The 24,381-nt window shown below is 42.1% G+C and overlaps 1 protein-coding gene and 1 pseudogene across 12 annotated transcripts; both read left to right on the top strand.

Annotated features, from left to right (window-relative positions):
- LOC114111599 (serine/threonine-protein phosphatase 2A catalytic subunit alpha isoform-like) lies at positions 1-942 on the top strand (annotated as a pseudogene).
- A 7,402-nt stretch (positions 943-8,344) lies between these two features.
- Positions 8,345-23,959, top strand: RGN (regucalcin). 12 transcript variants are annotated; one of them, XM_012106102.4, is made up of 7 exons: positions 8,345-8,463; positions 10,456-10,633; positions 12,542-12,724; positions 19,990-20,205; positions 21,986-22,117; positions 22,474-22,628; positions 23,544-23,959. In XM_012106102.4, exons 2-7 carry the CDS (start codon positions 10,465-10,467, stop codon positions 23,592-23,594), a joined length of 906 nt encoding a protein of 301 aa, XP_011961492.1. In that variant the 5' UTR covers positions 8,345-8,463; positions 10,456-10,464; the 3' UTR covers positions 23,595-23,959.
- Positions 23,960-24,381: the final 422 nt, after the last annotated feature.

The raw sequence follows: 24,381 nt of genomic DNA, 5'->3' as shown, positions 1-24,381 counted from the left end.
ATGGACGAGAAGGTGTTCACCAAGGAGCTGACCAGTGGACCAAGCAGCTGAACAAGTGCAATCAGCTGTCCGAGTCCTAGGTCAGGAGCCTCCACCAGAAGGCTAAAGAAATCGTGACAGAAGAATCCAACGTGCAAGTCGTTCGATGTCTAGTCACTGTCTGTAAAGATGTGCATGGGAAATTTCATGATCTCATGGAATTGTTTAGAATTGGTGGCACGTCACCAGATACGAATTACTTGTTTATGGGCAATTATTTTGACAGAGGATATCATTCAGTGAAAACAGTTACTCTGCTTGTAGCTCTTAAGGTTCATTACCATGAAAGTATCACCTTTCTTCGGGGAAATCATGAGTGCAGACAGATCACACAAGTATATGGTTTCTATGATGCGTGTTTAAGAAACTACAGAAATGCAAATGTTTAGAAATATTTTATAGATCTTTTTGACTATCTTCCTCTCACTGAATAGGATATCACTTCCTATTATTGGATGGGCAGATCTGTCTACATGGTGGCCACTCAGCAGCCATAGATAACACTGGATCACATCAGAGCACTTGGTCATCTACAAGAAGTTCTCCATTAGGGTCCAGTGTGTGACTTGCTGTGGTCAGATCCAGATGAACGGTGGAGGTTGGGTTATATCTCCTCGAGGAGCTGGTTACACCTTGGGACAAGATATTTCTGAGACATTTAATCATGTCAATGGCCTCACTTTGGTGTCTAGAGCTCATCAGCTGGTGATGGAGGAATATAACTGGTGCCATGACCTAAATGGAGTAACGATTTTCAGTGCTCCAGACTGTTGTTATCCTTGTGGTAACCAAGCTGCAATCATGGAACTTGATATTCTAAAATACTCTTTCTTGCAGTTTGAAAATACTCCTTGCAGAACTGAGCCACATGTTATTCATGGTACCCTAGGCTGCTTCCTGTAATGAAATTTTAAACTTGTACAGTTTTGCTCTTTCCATGCCATATAATGGATATGGGAAGAGCAACTCCACAAGTGTCAGAGAACAGTTAACACTCAAAAAAACTTTTTTTCACATGGACCAAAAAGATGTTCCATATAAAAATACAAAGCCTCTTGGAAGGACTGATGAAGGACTCAGCTGAAGGACTGAAGCTGAAGCTGAAGCTGAAGCTCCAATACTTTGGCCACCTGATGCGAAGAGCCAACTCATTGGAAAAGACCATGATTCTGGGAGAGATTGAAGACAGGAGAAGAAGGGGGCAACAGAGGATGAGATGGTTGGATGGTATCACTGATTCAATGGACATGAGTTTGAGCAAGCTCTGGGAGATGAAGGACAGGGAAGCCTGGTGTGCTGCAGCCCATGGGGTCACAAAGAGTTGGACACGACTGAGAGGCTGAACTGAACTTGTCATCAACAGCCATGACCACTTTAGAATGAACCAATTCATTGCATGCTGAAGCGACATTGTTGGTCAAGAAACCAGTTTCTGTCCTAGCGCTGTTTGTAGTTACTTTGCTTTCTCTGAGAAACTGCAGATAATAAGATGTAAACATTAACACCTTGTGAATACAATTTAACTTCCATTTAGCTATAGCTTTACTCAGTATGCCTGTAGATGAGAATAGCAAAAAAAAAAAAAAAAAGAATAGCAGCAATCATTGGAGCTTAATGAACATTTTTAAAAATAAGCACCAAAGCATCCCTTCGATTTGTGAGTTTTGAAATCATTTTGTTTATTTTTAGGGATACCATTTTATTTAATCATATGATTTGTCTGCCCTCAATTTATCTCCGCTTCTAAAATCTTGGCCTCATATTGTTCTTTGTTACTGTCAGAACCTGGTGATTTGTTTTGAATGGAGTTTTTTTTTTTTCTCCCTCCTATAAAATGATGTTACTGCACAAGAGCACTGCAGTGTTTTTTCATAATAAACTTGTGAACTAAGAACTGAGAAAGTCAAATTTTAATTGATCAATGGGCAAGACTGGTGTTGTTTATTTAAAGGATGCATTAATTGATAAATTTTAGAATCTGTAGAATTCCAGATAAAGAAAAATAAGAATCAAGGCCACTAAAAAAAACTGACCTCACATCAACAAAATACTTCTACTGAGGCTTGCTGTTCAGTTGCTCAGTTATGTCTGACTCTTTGTGACCCCATGGACTGCAGCACACCAGGCTTCCCTTTTTTTTTTTTAACCTCGCCACAAGGCTTGCAGGATCTTAATTCCCCAACCAGGGATCAAACCCAGGCCCCCTGCAGTGGAAGCATGGAGTTCTAACCATTGGACAACCAAGGGTACAAATACTTTTCTCTTCAGAGACGTTCTTTTGGGGAACTGTTTACTTCCACTCACATTATCCACCCATTTTAAGGGACATATAATTAGCTCATGCAAAATGATACTTATACTTCCAATAAGGTCTGTGCTCCATTAGGATACCATTTCTTTTGTGATCATCAGACTTATGCCCACCCGCCACACACTAACTTATCCAATATATTTGAGGTAATTGTTAGAGATTTTCAGATATTTAAAACTACCTGTCTTCCAATGGATCAAATTCTCATGAAAAGTAGAGGGAAACAGCAGAATCTGGACAGCTCCAGAAAGGTAACTGACTCTTCATGCATTCTCTGTGAGCTGCAGTTCCCACACTGGTGAAAACGTGGCCCCAAACCTGTCTCTTATCTTAACAGATGCCATAAACCACACAACTTCTACTCAAGAAGACCCCCTCACCCCCAAAAAAAAGTCTAAATTAATTAGCCAGATTGTCACTAGCAGTCTTATAGCCCTTGATTTCCTTGGCTAGCAGAGGAAAGGGTTCTCCTTTAGCAAACACCTCTTGATGCATTTACATAAATACTACAGGTCAATAGAACAATTTCTGACGAGGCTAAAAGAAAAAGGCACCGGGCTGTCTACAAGAGACCAGCTGAACCATAGGGCATGTTTCCATGGCCTGGGTTAGGTCACCTAGGCTTCTATGTCCAGGGTCTATTACAAGGATGAATGATCATCATTTTGTTTCTGGTAACTGCCTGTGGTGCTTTGGGGCAGAGCCTGTCCAGAGTCTTAAATGCCATTGAGCAGCCCCTGTCATATCACAAGATTCAGCACTTAATCCTGCAATAAAAGAAGCATGAGAGACTTGCCCAAGTCCTTTTACAGACAGCTCTCTCAGTGCTACCTCTAGATCAGCAAAATCTCAGTAATGGTGATGATTAGAATACATAGATTCATGTCCTGTGGCCTGACCTCATCTGGCCTTGGATGAAAGGGAGGAGCAAGAGAGACATGCAGCCCCTGACATGCAGGAGCTGGCCTGGCACTCACCGCAAGGCCTTGGTGCTCTCCTGTTGAACAGATTCCCAACATCAGACAAGGCCACTCTGTGACTAATGGATCAAGACCAAAACTAGACTAATAAACATTGTCCAAATTCCCAAAATGACTAAATATTACCCTCTCCTAGCTCATATAAATAAATGGGTGCTGCTTCTTTGTCAATCACTCCCTTCGCCTCACCTTTCTAGATAAGAATTAATATACCCAATCATAAAATCACTCTCACTTTCTAAGAACCTCCAATCCTTGGAATCTCCCCCACAAATCGCCTTATATGAGGCCACATCCCATAAAAGAATCTAACACCTTCTTATTGAGACATCCCGTGGTATGTATGTTCTCCCTCATGACAAGGAATCAAAGAACTCAGATTTGCATGACTAGATGAACAAATTAATGAATGAAAGGACTTACATCATAATAAAAGATCCAGGACTTGCCCCCTAAGAGCTCATGATGTAGCAAGAGAGACAAAGAAACAGTTCTCAGTCAGTGTGATGAATATCATAATAAAACATAAAGACAGGATGCTGTACAAGTGACATATTAGAGCCAGGGGTGTCAGTGAAGGCATTCTGGGACAGGGGAAACTAGGGTGAACCTTAGGTAGAAGTTAGCCCAGTACAGAGGCAGGTGTTGGATTCAGTGGGAGGAAAATAATGTTTTAGTCAGAGAGAGTAATAAGCTCAAAGGCAAGAAGCAGAGAGAGTATATAACTAGACCATGGCTAAGATCAAGCAGGGACTACCAACAAGTCTTCTGGGCCTTATATGCTTTTAGGTCCACTGAAGGGTGGTAGGATTAAATTGTATTTTATGAAGATTCAATAACCACATACTGTGATCAAAGTTAAAAAATCATTTACCTCCAGATGTTAAGATGGATACAGCATCACTTTTGTTGTATTGCAATAAAGGCATAAATTGAATTAACCTTGAGGAAAAATCAAATGATTGCAAATTAAGGAACATTCTACATTTTGAACTTCAAAAATATCAATGTCATGAAACAAACAAACAAAAAAACGCTGAGAAGCTGTTCCAGGTTCAAGGAAACTAAACATGACTAAACACCATGCTTTACCCTGGACTGGATTTGGGAATGAAATACTTTTCTTCTTTTGTTAGAGAGGATGTCAATGGGACAACCGATGTAATTCAGCTAGATAATACTATGTCCATGTTAATTGCCTCATCTTGGGAATTCCCTGGTGTTCCAGTGGTTAGGACTCTGCATTCTCACTGCTGCTGAGGGCTCAGTTTCAATCCCTGGTCAAGATTCCCAGGAGCCATGTGGCACAGCACCCTCCCCCCCAAAAAAAATTGCCTGATTTTGATAATTGTACTGCAGTTATATAAGAAAATGTCCTTGTCTTCTGGAAATGTGCACCACATTTAGGAAAAGGAAAATCATGTCCATAACTAACTCTCAAACTGTTTAGAAAACTGCTCAGAAAAAAATATATATATGTAAATGAAAGAAGCATAAAGCAAATGTGGTAAACTGTTAATATTTGGGGAATCTAGGCGAAGGATAGTCATGAATTCCTTATATTATTTCTGTAACTATTCTGTAAGACTGCAACTTTGTCAAAATACAATTACCCCTTCAGCAAAAGATGGAGAAGCTCTATACTGTCAACAAAAACAAGACCGGGAGCTGACTGGGGCTCAGATCATGAACTCCTTATTACCAAATTCAGACTGAAATTGAAGAAAGCAGGGAAAACCGCTAGACCATTCAGGTATGACCTAAGTCAAATCCCCTATGATTATACAGTGGAAGTGAGAAATAGATTTAAGGGCCTAGATCTGATAGATAGAGTTCCTGATGAACTATGGAATGAGGTTCATGACATTGTACAGGAGACAGGGATCAAGACCATCCCCATGGAAAAGAAATGCAAAAAAGCAAAATGGCTGTCTGGGGAGGCCTTACAAATAGCTGTGAAAAGAAGAGAAGTGAAAAGCCAAGGAGAAAAGGAAAGATATAAGCATCTGAATGCAGAGTTCCAAAGAATAGCAAGAAGAGATAAGAAAGCCTTCTTCGCCATCAATGCAAAGAAATAGAGGAAAAGAACAGAATGGGAAAGACTAGAGATCTCTTCAAGAAAATTAGAGATACCAAGGGAATATTTCATGCAAAGATGGGCTTGATAAAGGACAGAAATGGTATGGACCTAACAGAAGCAGATGTTAAGAAGAGATGGCAAGAATACACAGAAGAACTGTACAAAAAAGATCTTCACGACCCAGATAATCACGATGGTGTGATCACTCATCTAGAGCCAGACATCCTGGAATGTGAAGTCAAGTGGGCCTTAGAAAGCATCACTACGAACAAAGCTAGTGGAGGTGATGGAATTCCAGTTGAGCTATTTCAAATCCTAAAAGATGGTGCTGTGAAAGTGCTGCACTCAATATGCCAACAAATTTGGAAAACTCAGCAGTGGCCACACGACTGGAAAAGGTCAGTTTTCATTCCAATCCCAAAGAAAGGCAATGCCAAAGAATGCCCAAACTACTGCACAATTGCACTCATCTCACATGCTACTAAAGTAATGCTCAAAATTCTCCAAGCCAGGCTTCAGCAATACGTGAACCGTGAACTTCCTGATGTTCAAGCTGGTTTTAGAAAAGGCAGAGGAACCAGAGATCAAATTGCCAACATCCTCTGGATCATGGAAAAAGCAAGAGAGTTCCAGAAAAACATCTATTTCTTCTTTATTGACTATGCCAAAGCCTATGACTGTGTGGATCACAATAAACTGCGGAAAATTCTGAGAGAGATGGGGATACCAGACCACCTGACCTGCCTCTTGAGAAATCTGTATGCAGGTCAGGAAGCAACAGTTAGAACTGGACACAGAACAACAGACTGGCTCCAAATAGGAAAAGGAGTACGTCAAGGCTGTATATTGTCACCCTGCTTATTTAACTTGTATGCAGAGTACATCATGAGAAACGCTGGACTGGAAGAAACACAAGCTGGAATCAAGATTGCCGGGAGAAATATCAATAACCTCAGATATACAGATGATACCACCGTTATGGCAGAAAGTGAAGTGGAACTAAAAAGCCTCTTGATGAAAGTGAAAGAGGAGAGTGAAAAAGTTGGCTTAAACTCAACATTCAGAAAATGAAGATCATGGCATCCGGTCCCATCACTTCATGGGAAATAGATGGGGAAACAGTGGAAACAGTGTCAGACTTTATTTTGGGGGGCTCCAAAATCACTGCAGATGGTGACTGCAGCCATGAAATTCAAAGACGCTTACTCCTTGGAAGGAAAGTTATGACCAACCTAGATAGTATATTCAAAAGCAGAGATATTACTTTGCCGACTAAGGTCCGTCTAGTCAAGGCTATGGTTTTTCCAGTAGTCATGTATGGATGTGAGAGTTGGACTGTGAAGAAGGCTGAGCACCGAAGAACTGATGCTTTTGAACTGTGGTGTTGGAGAAGACTCTTGAGAGTCCCTTGGACTGCAAGGAGATCCAACCAGTCCATTCTGAAGGAGATCAACCCTGGGATTTCTTTGGAAGGAATGATGCTAAAGCTGAAACTCCAGTACTTTGGCCACCTCATGCAAAGAGTTGATTCATTGGAAAAGACTGTGATGCTAGGAGGGATTGGGGGCAGGAGGAGAAGGGGACGACAGAGGATGAGATGGCTGGATAGCATCACTGACTCAATGGACACGAGTCTGAGTGAACTCCAACTCCGGGAGTTGGTGATGGATAGGGAGGCCTGGCGTGCTGCGATTCATGGAGTCGCAAAGAGTTGGACACGACTGAGCAACTGAACTGAACTACCAAAAAATAAATAAATAAGAGCATGTAGTTGAAAGGTTCTATGTGTTAGCACTGTGGTGGGACCTGGGGAGGTGAGAGTGAATAAGATGCTCCCATACCCTACTGGACTCACAGTCTAGGAGGCCATCTTGGCAGCAGATCCAAAGGTGTGAGACAGGATCTCCAAGAAGATGACAACAATTTGGGCAAGAAGTGGGGAAGGCCTGAGTGAACTAGGGCAGTGCCAACATAATTAGAAGGACACTGAAGGGACAATATTTATGACCTGGTGACTAACTGGACTTGAGGCAAGGAACAAGCGAGGTCTAGTGTCCGAGTTTCTTAGACACACCATTGGTTGGACCATGGTCCCAGTCACCAAGAGAGTGCCCAGGTGGTTTGTGCAGAGGAAGGGCTTGATTTTGGACAGCTCAATGATGCTGTTAAGTAGAGGGTTTGAGATACAGGACTGTAGTTTAGGGTAGGCATCTGAGATGAGATATATTTGGGGGAGTCATCAGCAGTGAGGAGTTAGAGGAAGCTGCTGGGTAGGAAGAAGACACAAGAGAACCTCAACATCTGGAGAGGTGTACAGCACAATGATTCACAATTTTTAAAGGTTATATTCCACTTATAGATATTATAAAATATTGGCTATATTCTGTGCTGTACAATATTTTTTGTATCTTATTTTACACTTAGTATATTATACATATATACATAGTATAATAGTTTGTGCCTCTTTATCCCCTACCCCTGTCTCTTACCCCATTCCCCTTCCCTCTCCTCACTGATAACCACTAGCTTGTTCTCTATATGTGAGTCTGCTTCTTTTTGTTACTAGTTTGTTGTATTTTTTAGATTCCATCTATAAGTGAGATCCCACAGTATCTGTCTTTCTCTGTCTGGCTTATTTCACTTCACATCAACTAAAGCCTCTCCTCTTCCCCCCCCCCCCCCCCCCCAAAAATAAACCCATTTTGCAAGAGTTGGCCTCCACTAGGAAAACTGAAGGTTTGTTTAACCGCTTTGTACTTTCCTTTTGAACCTATTTGTTTAATCAGACCCTCGACCCAATCTCTCACTGAGGCATTTCAATATCTTTTTTCTGTTAAGTCAGAGATAACCTTTAGCTATCCGTCCAAACTCCAAAGCTTGGGTTCACTGGGCCCCAAGCCTTTGCCCCACCTCCCTGCCCCCGGTAGCTCTGCCAGATTCTTGCAGCCAAAGAGTAGAGGACGGCGTGGAGGGAGCCGATCCCCACCCCCACCCGCAGCCCCGGCCAGGCGACTGTCCATCTGACCTCCAGCCTCCTCCTAGTCATCAGCCTGGTGAGTTCCCCGGGTCGGGCCGGCCTCCCGGCCCCCTCCCTGGAGAGGCACCATCTGGCAACAGCCACCCCCACCCACAAACCCGCGCGGCCGGAAGAAGACCGATCGCCTCTGCCACCCCGGGGACCCGCGCCCCGCGCGCACCCCACGGGGCCGACGGGGGCTGGGGACGAGGCAGGCGCAACGTTCAGCGTTCCCGCGGTCACGCGAGGTCGCAGCCGCGCCGCCAGCCTGTGCGCGGGGGCGAGGCCCCCTCGCCGGCACAGATGGCCCCGCGCAGCGCGGCCATATGACGTCGTGTCCCCGCCGGGCGGGCCACCCATTCACAGTCATGGCCTCTCACGCCCTGCTCTCTGAAGCCCGAGCGGAAAGGGGTTATTAGCATCACCCAGCTTGCGCCACGGAGCGTGGGGCTGAAAGTTGCGATTGCAAAAGTCCCGCGTCTGATCTTGGGCCTTATCTCAAATTGATAGCAGGAAGGCCTTTGGAACCTCTGCCAATTTTGAACAACCAGTGAGATGCTACAGCGCTGACAGGCCGTATGTGAGGACGATTTGAGCTGTATGTTTCTTAAAAAAAAAAAAAAAAAAAACTGTTTATAGAAGGAACTATTAAACCAAAGATTACTTTTCTTTTTTTTCCCCCTGTCAATTTGCCCATCTGTGTGTGGAACCACTGACTTCAAATCAGATAGCTGTCAGGAAAAAGGATAAAGATGCAGGCAATTTTGATTATCATTAGGACAGAGTTTGGGAAAGAGAGAAGGCTCTGAAAAATTGTCTTTCCTCTCCCACATGAGTTACTTAAGTAAGGATTTTTTCTTTTCCGATAATTTTTCTTTTTCTTCTACCAGTTCACCAGTCACAGCCTCTGGCCTGAAAGTCCCAGCATAGAATGTTCCTGCCTAAATTCCACATATATGCATTAGTATACTGTATTGGTGTTTTTCTTTCTGGCTTACATACAATATTGTAAAGTAATTAACCTCCAATTAAAATAAATAAATTTATATTTTAAAAAAAGTTCCTGCCTGTGGAATTCAAGAATCCTTGCCAAACTGGCAGGGTGTCTTCCTAGATAGCAAGGAATAGCTAAGGGCCTGTCATTTCCTATAAGGGTACCCCAGAGAGGTCTTTTTCTCCCCCTTTTCTGGTGTCTGAATTTGAAAATGAATGTTATAGAGAAAAGACTGGTGGTTACCAAGGGGGAAGGTTTGGAGGAGGGATGAAGTGGGACATTGGAGTTAACAGATGTAAGTTTTTATATATAGAATGGATAGACAAGGCCCTACTGTACAGCACAGAGAACTGTATTCAATATCCTAAGATTAACCATAATGTTAAATAATATATTTAAAAAAGAATGTACATATATATGTATAACTGAATCACTTTTCTGTACAGCAGTAATTAACAACATTGTAAGTCAACTGTATTTCAATTTTGAAAAAGAAAATGGATGTTAGTTCTAATTTAGTGTATTTAGTGCATTTCTAAAAATACAGAGAAGGAAGATTGGCCTTTGAGCAGTGAGAGAAGGCAGTCGACACCATGGGCGGATCTGAAGGGCAGAGAAGAAGGTGACCTGCAGACGCCCAATGAGGGAACTTTCCGCCCCCTGACCAGCCTTGGGGGCTTGGGTGCTGGCATAAAAGCAGCCTTGCCTTGTCCAACCAGCCAGCTCTCTCTGGGAGTCAGCTAGAGCCAAGGTGTGGATGTTGGAGTGTTGTTTTTGTTCTCTTTTTTACAGAAACCTTGAAAAAAAAAACACTGGTAAATTGATTGAAGATGTCTTGTGTTATGGCTTCTTTTTTCTTTTTTATGCATCTCCTCCTGCCACATTGCATATTTTGTTCTTACCTGGAGAAACTGTGTCCAGCCTTTCCAGTTCCGATTTTAAAAACAGCCTCTATTGGGATCTTACCAGGGTCTTAAGTCAGGTGTTTTACTGAATTTGCCCTATGCGATGACATATCTCTGTTGCCTTCAGTAGGTCTCCCCCATGACAATGTCTTCCATGAAGATTGAGTGTGTTTTGCGGGAGAACTGCCGCTGTGGTGAGTCTCCAGTGTGGGAGGAGGCGTCCAACTCTCTGCTCTTCGTAGATATTCCTGCCAAAAAGGTTTGCCGGTGGGATTCTCTCAGCAAGCAAGTGCAGCGAGTGACCATGGGTAAGGATGAAGGATGGGCCTGGATCTGCCCACACAGCCATTTCTTCCCTGGGGAGGGGCAGTCACCTAGTGTGTTTTTCCTCTGAGACTTGATTGTTATAGCTTATGCTTGAAAACTATTGCATTGTCACCCTTTCTGGATCCCCCACTTTGACCCAAGAGTAAAATCTGGATAGTCAATACTTTCTTCTTCCCCTGTGGGTGCTGTGCCACATTCCCTATCTTGTTTGGGATGGTGAGTCACAGTCCAAGAAAGTAGGCTCTTTCCTTAATACCTTCAAACACCAGCATTGAAAGTTGGAGACCCAGTTTGTGGCACAGCAAAGGTTATCTACCTTGGGTCAGTCCAAAGCCTTAGTTTGCAAACAAATAAACAGCAGATATATCCTCTCTTTGAATGTGCAAAGAAGAGCTTTTGGACTTAGAAAGCACAAACCTGGACCTTCTGTTTGTTGTTTTAAATGGGATTCACAAGAGAGTTTCAAGCGCCTGTTAATGGCCCTGTGATTTCCCAAGGAGGGGTTTAACACCTTCTATGGCCCAAGGGTATGGGCTTCAGAAGTAATAAAGAAGTTTCTTTTCTTTATTGTGCTGGTGGGAAAGAGATACCAGGGTCCTGTGACCTTAGGACACTCTCTCAATTCAGAACTGGGGACTTTTTTTCTTTTTAATGAGAGGGAACAGCTTTTAATACACTCAGGGACAGGACTGTGGCTAAAGGCAATAATGACCACTAGCGCCACCAGGTGGTAAAGAATCCGTTAGCACCATCAGATGGTAAAGAATCCGCTAGCGCCACCAGGTGGTAAAGAATCCATCTGCCAATGCAGAAGATGTAAGAGACACAGGTTCGATCCCTGAGTTGGGAAGATCCCCTGGAGGAGGAAATGGCAAACCAGTCCAGTATTCTTTCCTAGAGAATCCTGTGGACAGAGGAGCCTGGCGGGCTACAGTCCATGGGGTCACAAAGAGTCGGACATCACTGAGCACGTGCACACACATTCCCTGGGACAATTCACGGCTGGAATCCACTACTTTGCAGGGCTTTTAGCTAAGAGCCCTTCCCAAACACCCAGATGCTCCCAAGCACAGATTTGTACAGAATAGCTGCTTGCAAAATGTTTTCACCATAAATTCTGTCAATTTGTTTCCCTTGAGCAGTCACCACAGTAATCAATTTATCCACTTAAAAAAAAAAGTTTCCATGGAAAAATATTAAACCCAGGAAGCCTAAAATTTAAATATACAAAATAGAGTACTATAAAGACAATGTGAGTTTTAAATCACTGTATCTACATTTATTTTTTATTTTTTTACTGTGCTTACTACCAAAAAGGATTTGAAAAGAAAATTTCAATTAAAAGTATACAAAATATGTCCCTTAAAAAAAGATAAGTCCTAATTAAAAAGAAAAACAAGACAAGCCCTTTTTTGGAGAGAGAGATGATGCAAAACCCTCTTGCTAGAACAAAACACAATTTTTGTCTCTGAATTTCCTGAAGATCAGGCAAATTGAGTATCACTTCTTCTGTGTCAACTGTCCTGGTACACACACACACACACACACACACACACACACACACACACACACACACACGCTTAGGAACCTCTCCTCTGAACCTGCTTTGGTGCCTGCCCCAGTGTATGGTGACTGCTGTGGTTTGACTTCTCTGCTTTGCCCACTAGGCTGGGAGCTGGACTTCATCCATCTTTCCATCCCTGATGCCCAGAGCAGCACACAGAGTTCATGCTCAATGAATATACTCGGTTATGTAGCCTTCACTGTTCAACAGAAAGGAGGGAGCACTCCTATTGTCAAAGAGCTGCACACACCTGGATATGCGGGATAGTGTGATGGCTGCAGTGTGACTGCTGGCTACCTTCTAACTGCTGCTTTTGCCTCTGCAGATGCCCCTGTCAGCTCTGTGGCCCTTCGCCAGTCGGGAGGCTATGTTGCCACAGTTGGAACAAAGTTCTGTGCTTTGAACTGGGAAGATCAGTCAGCAGTTGTCTTGGCCACAGTAGATAAAGAGAAGAAAAACAATCGATTCAATGATGGGAAGGTGGATCCCGCTGGGAGATACTTTGCCGGTATGGTTTATTGTTAAAACCTACTTACTGAGATTTGGAGCTTCCCAGGTGGCTCAGTGGTAAAGAACCCCCCTGCCAAAGCAGGAGATGCAAGAGATGAGGGTTCGATCCCTGGGTTGAGAAGATCCCCTGGAGAAGGGCGTGGCAACCCACTCCACTATTCTTGCCTGGGAAATGCCATGGACAAAAGAGACTGGAGGGTTACACTCCATGGGGTAGCAAAGAGTCAGACATGACTGAATGACTTAAAAAAAAAAAAAAACAGAAGAATATGACTTATAAAAGTCTCACAGCTGCAGTGGTAAAAGAAGTATCCATAATGGGTCTTGGGTTCTTCTTTTCTTATTACTTAAGTCACTTGTATCCAAAAAAAAAAAAAAATCCCATGAGAAAAACTTCATAGATATTCCTTTCAATTGCCGTCTGAGGCAGCCTAAATTTGTATGGTATTCTGTAGTTTAAATAAGTTTTAAGACAGGGTTATACAGTGATTGCTGTTTAAATTGGAAATAATTTCAAATTTACAGGAAAAAAAAGTAAGAACAGCACAAACAACACCTGTATAGCCTTTACCCGCTGCTGCTGCTAAGTCGCTTCAGTCGTGTCCAACTCTGTGGGACCCCATAGACGGCAGCCCACCAGGCTGCCCCGTCCCTGGGATTCTTCAGGCAAGAACACTGGAGTGGGTTGCCATTTCCTTCTCCAATGCATGAAAGTGAAAAGTGAAAGTGAAGTCGCTCAGTCATGTCCCACTCTTAGTGATCCCATGGACTGCAGCCCACCAGGCTCCTCTGTCCATGGGATTTTCCAGGCAAGAATACTGGAGTGGGGTGCCATTGCGATAGCCCTTACCTAGACTCACACTCACAGAGTCGGACACGACTGAAGCAACTCAGCAGCAGCAGCAGAAGACTCACCTATTAACAGCATTGTGTTCTGTCTGTTCTTAGTACATATAAACATTTTTCTCCAGGATCATTGAAAGTAAGTTGGATATATCATGTATCTTTACTTCTAAAATACTTCCCTGTGAGTTTCCCAAGAAAAAAATGATATATTCTTACATAACCACAGTACAGTAATCAATTCAAACAAGTTTAACATTATATAACAATTTTAGCTGATGCACTGCCTACATTCCAATTCTGTCAATTCACCAAATTCACCAACCTTTTTACATATATATTATTTATATATAATATAGTTTATTATTAAATATACAACATATTATATAAAGTGTATGCTATATATATTAAAATATATAATTATATAATATTTATATAGTTTATATAAACATTTTATATAAAAATGTTTTTAAGAGTAGTATTTTTCCTTCTAGTACAGAATACAGTCTAAGATTATGTACTGCATTTAGTTGTCATTTCTCTTTCATTTTTTTTCTTCTAGAACAGAACATACCCTTTCTTTTTTTTTATGACATTGCCATAAAGTACTGAAGACTACAGTCCTCCCCAACTCTCCTCTGTTTTGATAGAACAGTCCTCATGTTGTTGCATTTGTCTACTGTTTCCTTGTGATTAGATTGATGCTATATATACATTCATGTGGAGAAGGAGATGGCACCCCACTCCAGTACTCTTGCCTGGAAAATCCCATGGATGGAGGAGCCTGGTAGGCTGCAGTCCATGAGATCGTGAAGAGTCGGACACGACTGAGCGACTTCACTTTGACTTTTCACTTTCATGCATTGGAGAAGGAAATGGCAACCCACTCCAGTGTTCTTGCCTGGAGAATCCCAGGGGAAGGGGGAGCCTGGTGGGCTGCCATCTATGGGGTCGCATAGAGTCAGACACGACTGAAGCGATTTAGCAGCAGCATACATTCATGGCTGGAATCACTGCACAGTTCTGTCCTTCTCAGGGTTCCCATCTGGGTACCATCTGTCCCCCATGAATGATACTAGTTTTGATCACCCAGTTGAGGTCTTCGATTTCTCTACTGCATAGTTACTATTTTTCATTGAGATTTATAAGCAGCTTGTGGGGTTTGTTAGTGATATATTACTGTGTAACAAATTACCCTGAAATTTGGTAATTAAAATAACAAACATCTATTATCTTCTGAAGGTCAAAAACCTGAATCTGGCTTAGCTGGATGGTTCAAGGCTATGTCATTAAATTGCAGTCAAGTTGTTTGGGGCTATAGCCTTGGAGGAGGCTAGAGTCTCTAAAGGGGTCTGGAGGATCTGCTTCAGAGCTCACTCACAAGGCAGTTGGCAAAAGGTTTCAGTTTCTTACTATGTGGGCCTCTCCATAAGATTGCTCAGGACCTGGCTTCCCTAGATCCGGTGATGAGAGGGAGAGAGGGAGGGAGGGAAGGGGGGAGAGAGAGAAAGAGAGAAAACACTCAAGGTGGAAGCTACAGTCCTATTATAAGCAATCTCAGAAATAACATAGCATCACTTCTGCCAGTGCTATTGGCCACATAATTATGGAGGGGACTAGACAAGGGTGTGAATACTGGGAGGCAGGGATCATTCAGGGCCATCCTAGAGACTGGCTACAACATGAGGAGACACTTTAAGTCCAAGCAAATACCCTGGTTCTATTCAAAATTTCTCCCTTAGGTTTTATGTTACTTGATGATTTTTGCTTGAAGCCATCTTTAAGAAGATGGCCACAGAATGACTTATACACAGCTTAAAATGAATTTTAAGTCTATGTTGAAATTAATAATGCATTTCATATTTATCCCAACATAACAACCCTATAGTTAGCCAAGTGTTAGGTGCTCAGTTGTGTCAGACTCCTTGCAAACCCCTGAACTATATAGCCCACCAGGCTCCTCCATCCATGGGATTCTCCAGGAAAGAATACTAGAGTGGGTAGCTATTTCCTCTTCCAGGAGATCTTCCCGACCCAGGGATTGAACCCAGGTCTCCTGCATTGCAGGCAGATTCTTTATGTCTAAGTTACTAGGGAAGCCCAATAATTAGCCATAGTTGATTCTAAATGCCTGCTGTTTCCACTCCCCACTCAGCCCCTCACATCATCAGCCATGCTGTCTGGCTTCATTCACTTTCAACATTGAAGGTAGGTAAGATCTGAGCAGGTGGTGTGAATAGTTTCCCATCTACCTGGACTTTATACAACCACAGATTTAGTCCAAGACAGGTTGAAAGATTAAAGCTGAGAATCCATTGGAAGCCCTTCAGCCAGTAATTTCTGTGGGATGAAGAAATATGATCAGATACCCTGCCTCCTGTTGAAATTGATTTTCTCTCTCCCTCTTAGCTATAAGTGTACAGCTCTGTGGCATTTGGTGAGACAAAATTATAATGTCCTCAGAGGCCTGATTTCTTAGCCTGGAGTCCCCAGTCCCTAGCTCTTAACCTTTGCCCTCTGGAGACCCCATAAAGTTGTAGGCATCAGTGTGAGTATACACACTGGTCGTGTGCATCTCTCAGTAGCATCGAAGAACCTTTTTCTACAGAGAGTTCATAGCTTTCGGCAGGTGTTGAGAGCTGTCCCTGGCCTAGAAAAGGGTGAGGTCATCTGATAATCTGGATGGGGTCTCTTAGTGGTGGGTAGTACCCTGAAGGTATCCCAACACCCATATTCTCACCTGTTGGGTCTCACTACTAGACAGTGATGCATAAACCAGGGCTCCAGGTTGTTCTTTCCCACTAAAGAAGAGCCCTTTCCAAGCAGTGGGGGATTCCCTTTCATGTTACAGACATCTCTTTCTGTGAGGCAGGTAGTGGGGGAAAGAGATGAGTTGGGGAGGGGGTGCGGTGGAATAGTAACTAAACAAGCCCAATTGTCTTACAGCAAGAAAATAGGGAGGAAGGATTTACCCTGTCCAGCTTCCTATTCAGGCTTCCCAGTTTCAGTCCATTTTGCTCTCACTTACTCTTCTTTCAGATGTAGTATATCACAGTAAATGAGCTTTCCAATTTCTACATTATGTGAAATTCTACTCTGTCCCTGGAGATCACACTCAAATCTAAGTGAATTGTCCATGGGCACTTGAGTTAGTGGAGTGTTTTCTATAAATGTCACTTAGGTCCAGTTGGATGATGGTGTTCAGTTCTTCTATTTTTTTGCTGATTTTCTATCTACATAGATCTATTATTGAGAAAGGGATGCTGACATCTCCAGCCAGATTTATGGATTTGTCTGTTTCTCTCTTCAGTTCTGGCTTTTCCTTTGTGTATTTTAAAGCTCTGTTGTTAAGAGCAGGAACATTTAGGATTATTATGTCGGCTTAGTAAAGTGACCATTTTCACAGTATATAATACTCCTATTTATCCCTGGTAACTTCCTTTGCTCTAAGTATATCTTATCTGATATTAACATAGCCTCTGCAGTTTTTTAAGTTAATATTTGCATAGTATGTATCTTGGGCTTCCCAAGTGGCGCTAGTGGTAAAGAACACGCCTGCCGATGCTGGAGATGCAAGAGACGCAGGTTCCATCCCTGGGTGGGGAAATCACCTGGAGTTGGAAATGGCAACCCACTCCAGTATTCGTGCTTGGAGAATCCCATGGACAGAGGAGCCTGGCAGTCCATGGGGTCACAAAAGAGTCAGACACAGCTGAGCAACTAAGTACACAAGCACACGCTTTGACTTAGAGCTACCATTTTGTTATTTTCTCTTCTTTCCCGCTGTATTTTTTTGTTATTCTGTTTCCCTTTTCTTACCTTCTTTTGGGTTATTTGAGTATTTTATAGAATTCAATTTATTTATTGTGATTTTCATCATATCTTTCTGTGTGTAATTTTTTAAGGGCTCCTGAAGGGGTTGCAAATATATAGTTAATTTTTCAGTCTATCTAGAACCAATATTTTACCACTTCAGTTGATAATCACCCATTTATGTTATAGTTGTCTTTATATACATAGGTTAAAAATCCCATCAGAAAATGTAATTTTTGCTTTCTATTATATTTACTCATACATTTACTATTTCTATAGCTCTTTCTTCATTCCTGATATTCCTTTTGGTATTTTTTTCTTTCAATATTTCCTTTCTATCTGAAGAACTTCCTATAGTGATTCTTTTAGAGCAAGTCTGCTGGCTATGAATTCTCTTAGTTTTACTTCACATGAGAATGTCTATTTCTCCTCTCTTCTTCAAGGGTATTTTCACTTAATATAGAATCCTACCTAGGTTGACAAATTAAATATTCATCACTTCCTTCTGACCTCCAGTTTCTCATGAAAAATCAATAGTCATTGAAATCATTGTTCTCCTATAGGTAGTATGTAATTTTTCTTTTATTAATCTTAAGGATTTCTATTTAACCTAAGTTTTTGGAAATTTAATTATGATGTGTCTAGGTATAGGTTCCTTGGGCTGATCCTGTTGAGGTTTATTCAGCTTCTCAAAGGGCTTCCTAGGTTGGCGCAAGTGGTAAAGAACCCTCCTGCCAATGCAGGAGACGTAAGAGATGCGAGTTTGATCCCTGGGTCCGGAAGATTCCTTGGAGGTAGTTCATAGTTCAGTCGCTCAGTTGTGTCCAACTCTTTGAAACCCCATGGACTGCAGCACGCCAGGCCTCCCTGTCCTTTATCATCTCCCAGAGTTTGCTCAAAGTCATGGCCATTGAGTCAGTCATGCCATCCAACCATCTCATCCTCTATCATCCCCTTCTCCTTCCTGCCTTCAATCTTTTCCAGCATCAGGGTCTTTTCCAATGAGTCAGCTCTTCTCATCAGGTGGCCAAAGATTTGGAGTTTCCACTTCAGCATCAGTATTTCCAATGAATATTCAGGACTGATTTCCTTTAGGATGGACTGATTTGATCTCCCTGCAGTCCCAGGGACTCTCAAGAGTCTTCTCCAACACCACAGTTCAAAAGCATCAATTCCTTGGAGGAGGAAATCAGTCAAACCCCTTGGAGGAAGGCATGGCAACCCACTCTGGTATTCTTGCCTAGAGAATCCCATGGACAGAGGAGCCTGGTGGGCTACAGTCCACAGGGTTGCAATGAGTCAGACACAACTGAAGAGACTGAGCACACACGCACCCACCAGTTCCAACCTGCTTTCTATTAGGCGGCATTAAGTGTGCCCCTCAGTGGTCAGTCTGAGAATCAGACAGAGTTCTATCCATTAGCTCCATTCTCCAAGTCTTTTAGTATGCTAATTAGAATTAGATGCGTGCATGGACAAGCAGATCACAAACAACTTTATGAGATTGCATTCCTGAGCATCATCCCTCTTCACTAGCTTCTAGTACTTTCCAGCTTCCTGGAGCTCTCCTTTTCTTTCCTCCAGCCAGAAACCACCCACTTCTATGATTATTCTGCCTCCAGGGCCAAGTGGCAGGCAGAGAGAGAGAGAGAGAACATGAAAGCAACAGCATTGGAGCTGCCCTTTTGTCCCTGAAGCTTCACTAAATGGAGAGGAATGGCACCTTTGATTCCTGTAATTTCCTGTTGCTGACGGCTCTCTGCCTTTGCTGCCCTAGCTGCAAAATTGCCTGGGGGCTGATGCATGAGAAAATGGAAAAAAGGGAGTGGAATATAAGCAGGGGATTTCTTCCACTCTCTCTTTCTCTGAGCCGCAGGAGTGTTTTCTGCTCCTTGTGCCAGATTCGGAGGTTTCTCTTGGACCTCGTTCTGCCTGCACCACAGCGCTCACTTCCACGTTTCAGGCTGGGTTGAGTTCAGGCCGGGACATGTGCTGCGCTGTGTTTAGTCCCTCACTGGAGGATAAAATGGAGAACTTGAAACCTCGCCACTGGTTAGGTGATACTTCAAATTCTGTGTTCTTCTCTGAGCCGACTTACATCACAGAGTTCTCAAAAAACTACGCTGTGTGTTTTGTCCAAGTCTTAGAGTTTGCTTTGGTGGTTCAGACGGTAAAGAGTCTGTCCGCAATGCAGGAGACCCAGGTTCGACCCCGGGTTGGGAAGATCCCCTAGAGGAGGAAATGGCAAGCCACTCCAGTATTCTTGCCTGGAAAATCCCATGGATGGAGGAGTCTGGTGGGCTACAGTCCATGGGTTCACAACATGACTAACTGAGCAACATGACTGAGCAACTAACATTGGAGTTTGCTCAGTGGGAGAAAATGAGGTTGGTGCAGATGTCTTGAACTAAAACCTCTCCAGGTAGTTTTAATTAGCATGGCAAGCAAGGTAGTTGCCATTAAAAAAACAAAGCATAGGACCCAGATTGGGCCTGTATCTTCATTTCCTTGATTTCATCATGGGGAAGGAGCCCTGGTGAGAGAAGATGACACCGTGCACAGGCAGGATGCTGTGTGGCTGAGCTCCATGCTCTTTGGGTTTTGTAGGTACCATGGCTGAGGAAACAGCTCCGGCAGTTTTGGAGCGCCGCCAAGGGTCCCTGTACTCCCTCTTTCCTGACCACCATGTGGAAAAGTACTTTGACCAGGTGGACATCTCCAACGGTTTGGATTGGTCTATGGACCACAAAATCTTCTATTACATAGATAGCCTGTCCTACTCCGTGGATGCCTTTGACTATGACCTGCAGACGGGAAAGATCTGTATGTGCCTTTTCATTCTTTTTCGTGGTATCTTTTTCACATGCATATGACTAGTCAGCTGCTGCTCCCTTAATCCATTTGAAAAGGTCCTTACTTTTCAGAGAATTGCCCAATGTTATAATTCCAATACTGTAATGATTACCAGACTTGACTATGCTGCCCGTCAAGCCATGGCTGTCAGCAGGAGACCTGGGTTCAGTCCCTGGCTCTCAGCCACGGCTTTCATGGCTTTAGCTCTCAACTCAGTATGGCCGCTATTGTCATAAGATGGCTGGGTCCTCAATCTTTTTTCTTGCAACCATCACTAGAAAGAGGCTCTCTGTAAAACGGATCCTGTTCTGCCGGCCAGTGTTAATTTTTTTTTTTTACTTTGTTTATTTATTTATTTATTTTTAGTTTTTAATTTTTTTAATTTTAAAATCTTTAATTCTTACATGCGTTCCCAAACATGAACCCCCCTCCCACCTCCCTCCCCATAACATCTCTCTGGGTCATCCCCATGCACCAGCCCCAAGCATGCTGTATCCTGCGTCAGACATAGACTAGGGCGGCCAGTGTTTAAAGTCAAATAATATACAGCCGAATGGGACAAAAGAACAGAAAATCAGAGTTTGGGGTTGATATTTCTTATTTGTACTTTAGTTAACTAAAGGCAAATACTCAAAGACAAATTAACAACCGTTCAAAATGGAAAAATTAAAAAGGTAGTTACAGATTGTTCAGCTCTACCACTGGGCTCTAAATGAGCCATAGTTGGAAGCTGGGATGGAAGGAATTATTGGGAGGAATTTAAAAGGGCATGCTTGAAACTTTCATGAAAGGTGCCAGACCACAAGAGCAAAACCAATCATAAAAATGACTTGAAAAATATCCTAAGAGTCTATACAGATTTAATCAGAAAATTTCCAGCGTAGATGTTTTGCTTTGAAATATGTAGTGCCCTATTTCATGACTGTTTTTACCCATTTTACTTACACATGGTTTCAACATTCCTTCCATTATACCTCAATCTGATTACTGTAATGACTTGGATTGTATAGTGTAAAGTTCCTCTGAATTTTGATGTTTGTTTTATTTTGTATATTATGATTTTCTTTAAGGCCGGCCAGCTGGTTTCAAAATACCCCCTTTTTTCAGAAACAAGCCCTTCTAATATTTAGTTTCAATAAGGTGATTTTGGAGCATTTAATTGGGCAGAAACAGAGCCTTTACGTCTTGCCAGTTTTTGTGCATGAACTATTTGCAAATCGGACCCAGGCCCTCGGCAGTGAGAGCATGGAGTCCTAACCACTGGACGGCCAGGGAATTCCACAAAGCAGGCAATTTTGGAAGTAAAACGGCAAAGGTTTAACTATAGACTGAAGTGTATCTGAGGTGGGCAGGCAGGGCTTCAGTTCAGGTAAGTCTCAAAAAGGTCTTTTGGTATTTTATTAAGAATTCTGCTTTCCTTTTTCTCTCCTCCTCTGAAAGCTTAAGAGAGCCGTGTCTGTATGCAGACTGAAGGGAACAAATCCACCCCAAATCCTATAGTGAAAAATCCTTTGTTGAAGGATGCCCACTCATGTTTCTAAACTTTTTTAGAGTTAGGAATCCTCCTGAATCATCCTGCCTGTGGCACCCACTTGTCAGACCCTGGATAAGCAGAAGTAATCAGTATTTATAATCAACTTGATTGCTCATTGTTTGATGCTCACTAGTGAGTGACCTGTGGTTTTGGGGTGGGCGTGTATGTGTGAGTGTGGTTTGGTGTTGTTTTGGTTTGTTTTCTTTTTTACCATAGCTAACCGCAGAAGTGTTTACAAGCTGGAGAAGGAAGAACAAATCCCAGATGGAATGTGTATTGATGTTGAGGGGAAGCTCTGGGTGGCCTGTTACAATGGAGGAAGAGTGATCCGTTTGGATCCTGAGACAGGTAGGCCCACAGCAAAATGATAAATTCCCACCATGTCTAGAAAACACCAGACACTAGGGGCCAGAGAAACTTCCTTACTAATGAAGTTATAGAGAAATATATTCAAAGGTCTCAGTTGGATGATTTTGTAAATAAAGGCCAAAGATAAAGCAAATGTTATGGTCAGAACTCCTTTATCTGTAGAGGTAAATCTTTTTTCTCGAAAGAAATTGTCAAGAAAGATAGGTGAAACTCCTGGGAGAATTGACCTTCAAATCTTCTTTGAACTTTCCTATTGCTCGACAAGGGGTCCCAAAAGGTTGTGTAGTTGGAGATTTGCTAGAGCTAGACTTTGAATGAAATATTTGGTGATCTAGGGAAAAGACTCCAAACTGTGAAGTTGCCTGTTGATAAAACAACCTCATGCTGCTTCGGAGGGAAGGATTACTCTGAAATGTACGTGACCTGTGCCCGGGATGGGTTGGACTCCAAGGGTCTTCTGCAGCAACCTGAGGCTGGTGGAATTTTCAAGGTGATCTGGCTATCTCTTATATTTTGAGGGTGAGGTGGGAGATTTTCAGTTAAGTAACTCAGTAATTAGTGCTTTTTCGTACTTTCCAAACATAATTCTACTTGGCATTTTAAGCTCATCGTGCTAGACTTAAAAACATTTTATTTAGATTTTCTAGACTTTAAGTTAGGCTTTCCTGGTGGCTCAGTGGTAAAGAATCTGCCTGAAATGCAAGAGACGTGGGTTCAAGATCCCTGTTAGATCCCTGAGTTGGAAAGATCCCCTGGAGAAGGAAATGGTAACCTATTCCAGTATTCTTGCCTAGGAAATCCCATAGACAGAGGAGTCTGGCGGGCTACAGTCCATGGGGTCAACAGAATCGGACACAACTTAGAGACTAAACTACCACCACCACAGACCTTAAGTTATCTGAAGTCCAGGACAATGTGTTTAGCTTACTTTGGACAGTACTTTAAAATATTTTTTGCTTCAGTAGTGTTTGTCTAAATTCTATAAATCAGTAGAATAGGCTTAGAAAATCAATGTTTAAAATGCGCTGATAAGATTAGTCGATTGCTTTGATGTTACAAGAATATTTTCATGTTCTTAACTTTTTGGCAGTGAAATAAACACTGGTAAAAATTATAGACCTTTTGAGTTGAAAAGAAATGTAGAAATCCCTTGCTAAACAGATAGGAAGAAGATAGTAATAAATTCAGCTTTCAATCCCAATTGTAAATGGTTGCTAGTTGAATTATTATCATGTGAATAATTGGTTGGACCATAAATACCTAATCAAATAATTCTTTTTTATTATAGGAAATAAAACAAGGATAATCGTTGGCTAAATATACTATTGTGAATCATAAAAAGGCTTTTGGAGAATACTTGTGAATTACCTTGTATCAGAGTTTCTCTCTTTTCTTTTTTTAACAGATAACTGGCCTAGGAGTCAAAGGAATTCCTCCCTATCCTTACACAGGATGAGTGACATCCTCTTCCTAGTGGAGGAGACGTAGAGGACAATTAGAAAATTCTGGAGCTGAAATTTCCATCTAGTTACCAAAAACGAAGCAATGACATTAACAGGATTAAATTTTTATTTACAATTTTTAAAAGGTAGAGCATTTCTAACGGGGTGACAGGTGGTCTTGATAACCTACTATAAGGCCTTCTGCAAAGGTACTATAGAAATATAGGGGTGTTTAACTATCAATGAAGCTTCTTGATTCTTTGCAAATTGCGGGTGGAGTTGAGGGAGGGAGAAGAGACTGTATCTGTTCTTTACTCTGCATTCCATACTTACTATACCTAAAGCTTCAAAACACTAATAAACAGTAGTCTGGCAATGACTTATTGTGATTATGTTCCTTTTTATTTTCATCACAATCATATAAAAAATGCTGCAGAAAAATGTTTTAAATGCTGCAAAGCCAGCCTATCTTCATATTACTCTTCCTATATGTTATTTTACAAACTAAAACATTGCTAGAGGATGAGAATAAAACATTTTGGCAAAATGCATGGTTCCAACTGCCACTTAGATGTAGATGTAAAAGTAATGTATCACTTTGGAAAGAACACTTAAAAAATAGCTTTATTGAGTTATAATTGACCTACACATATTACATATTTAAAGTGTACAGTTTGATAAGTTTGACGTGTATGTGTGTGTGTGTGTGTGTGTGTGTGTATTCATGGAACCAACACCTCAAATAAGATAATGAATCTATCCACTACCCCAAGACCTTCCCTGTGTCCCTTTGTGTCTTTC

This window comes from Ovis aries, chromosome X, assembly GCF_016772045.2.
Source record: "Ovis aries strain OAR_USU_Benz2616 breed Rambouillet chromosome X, ARS-UI_Ramb_v3.0, whole genome shotgun sequence".
NCBI lineage: Eukaryota > Metazoa > Chordata > Mammalia > Artiodactyla > Bovidae > Ovis > Ovis aries.
Note: the sequence above shows the minus strand (reverse complement) of the source record. Positions and strands in the feature narration are given on the sequence as shown.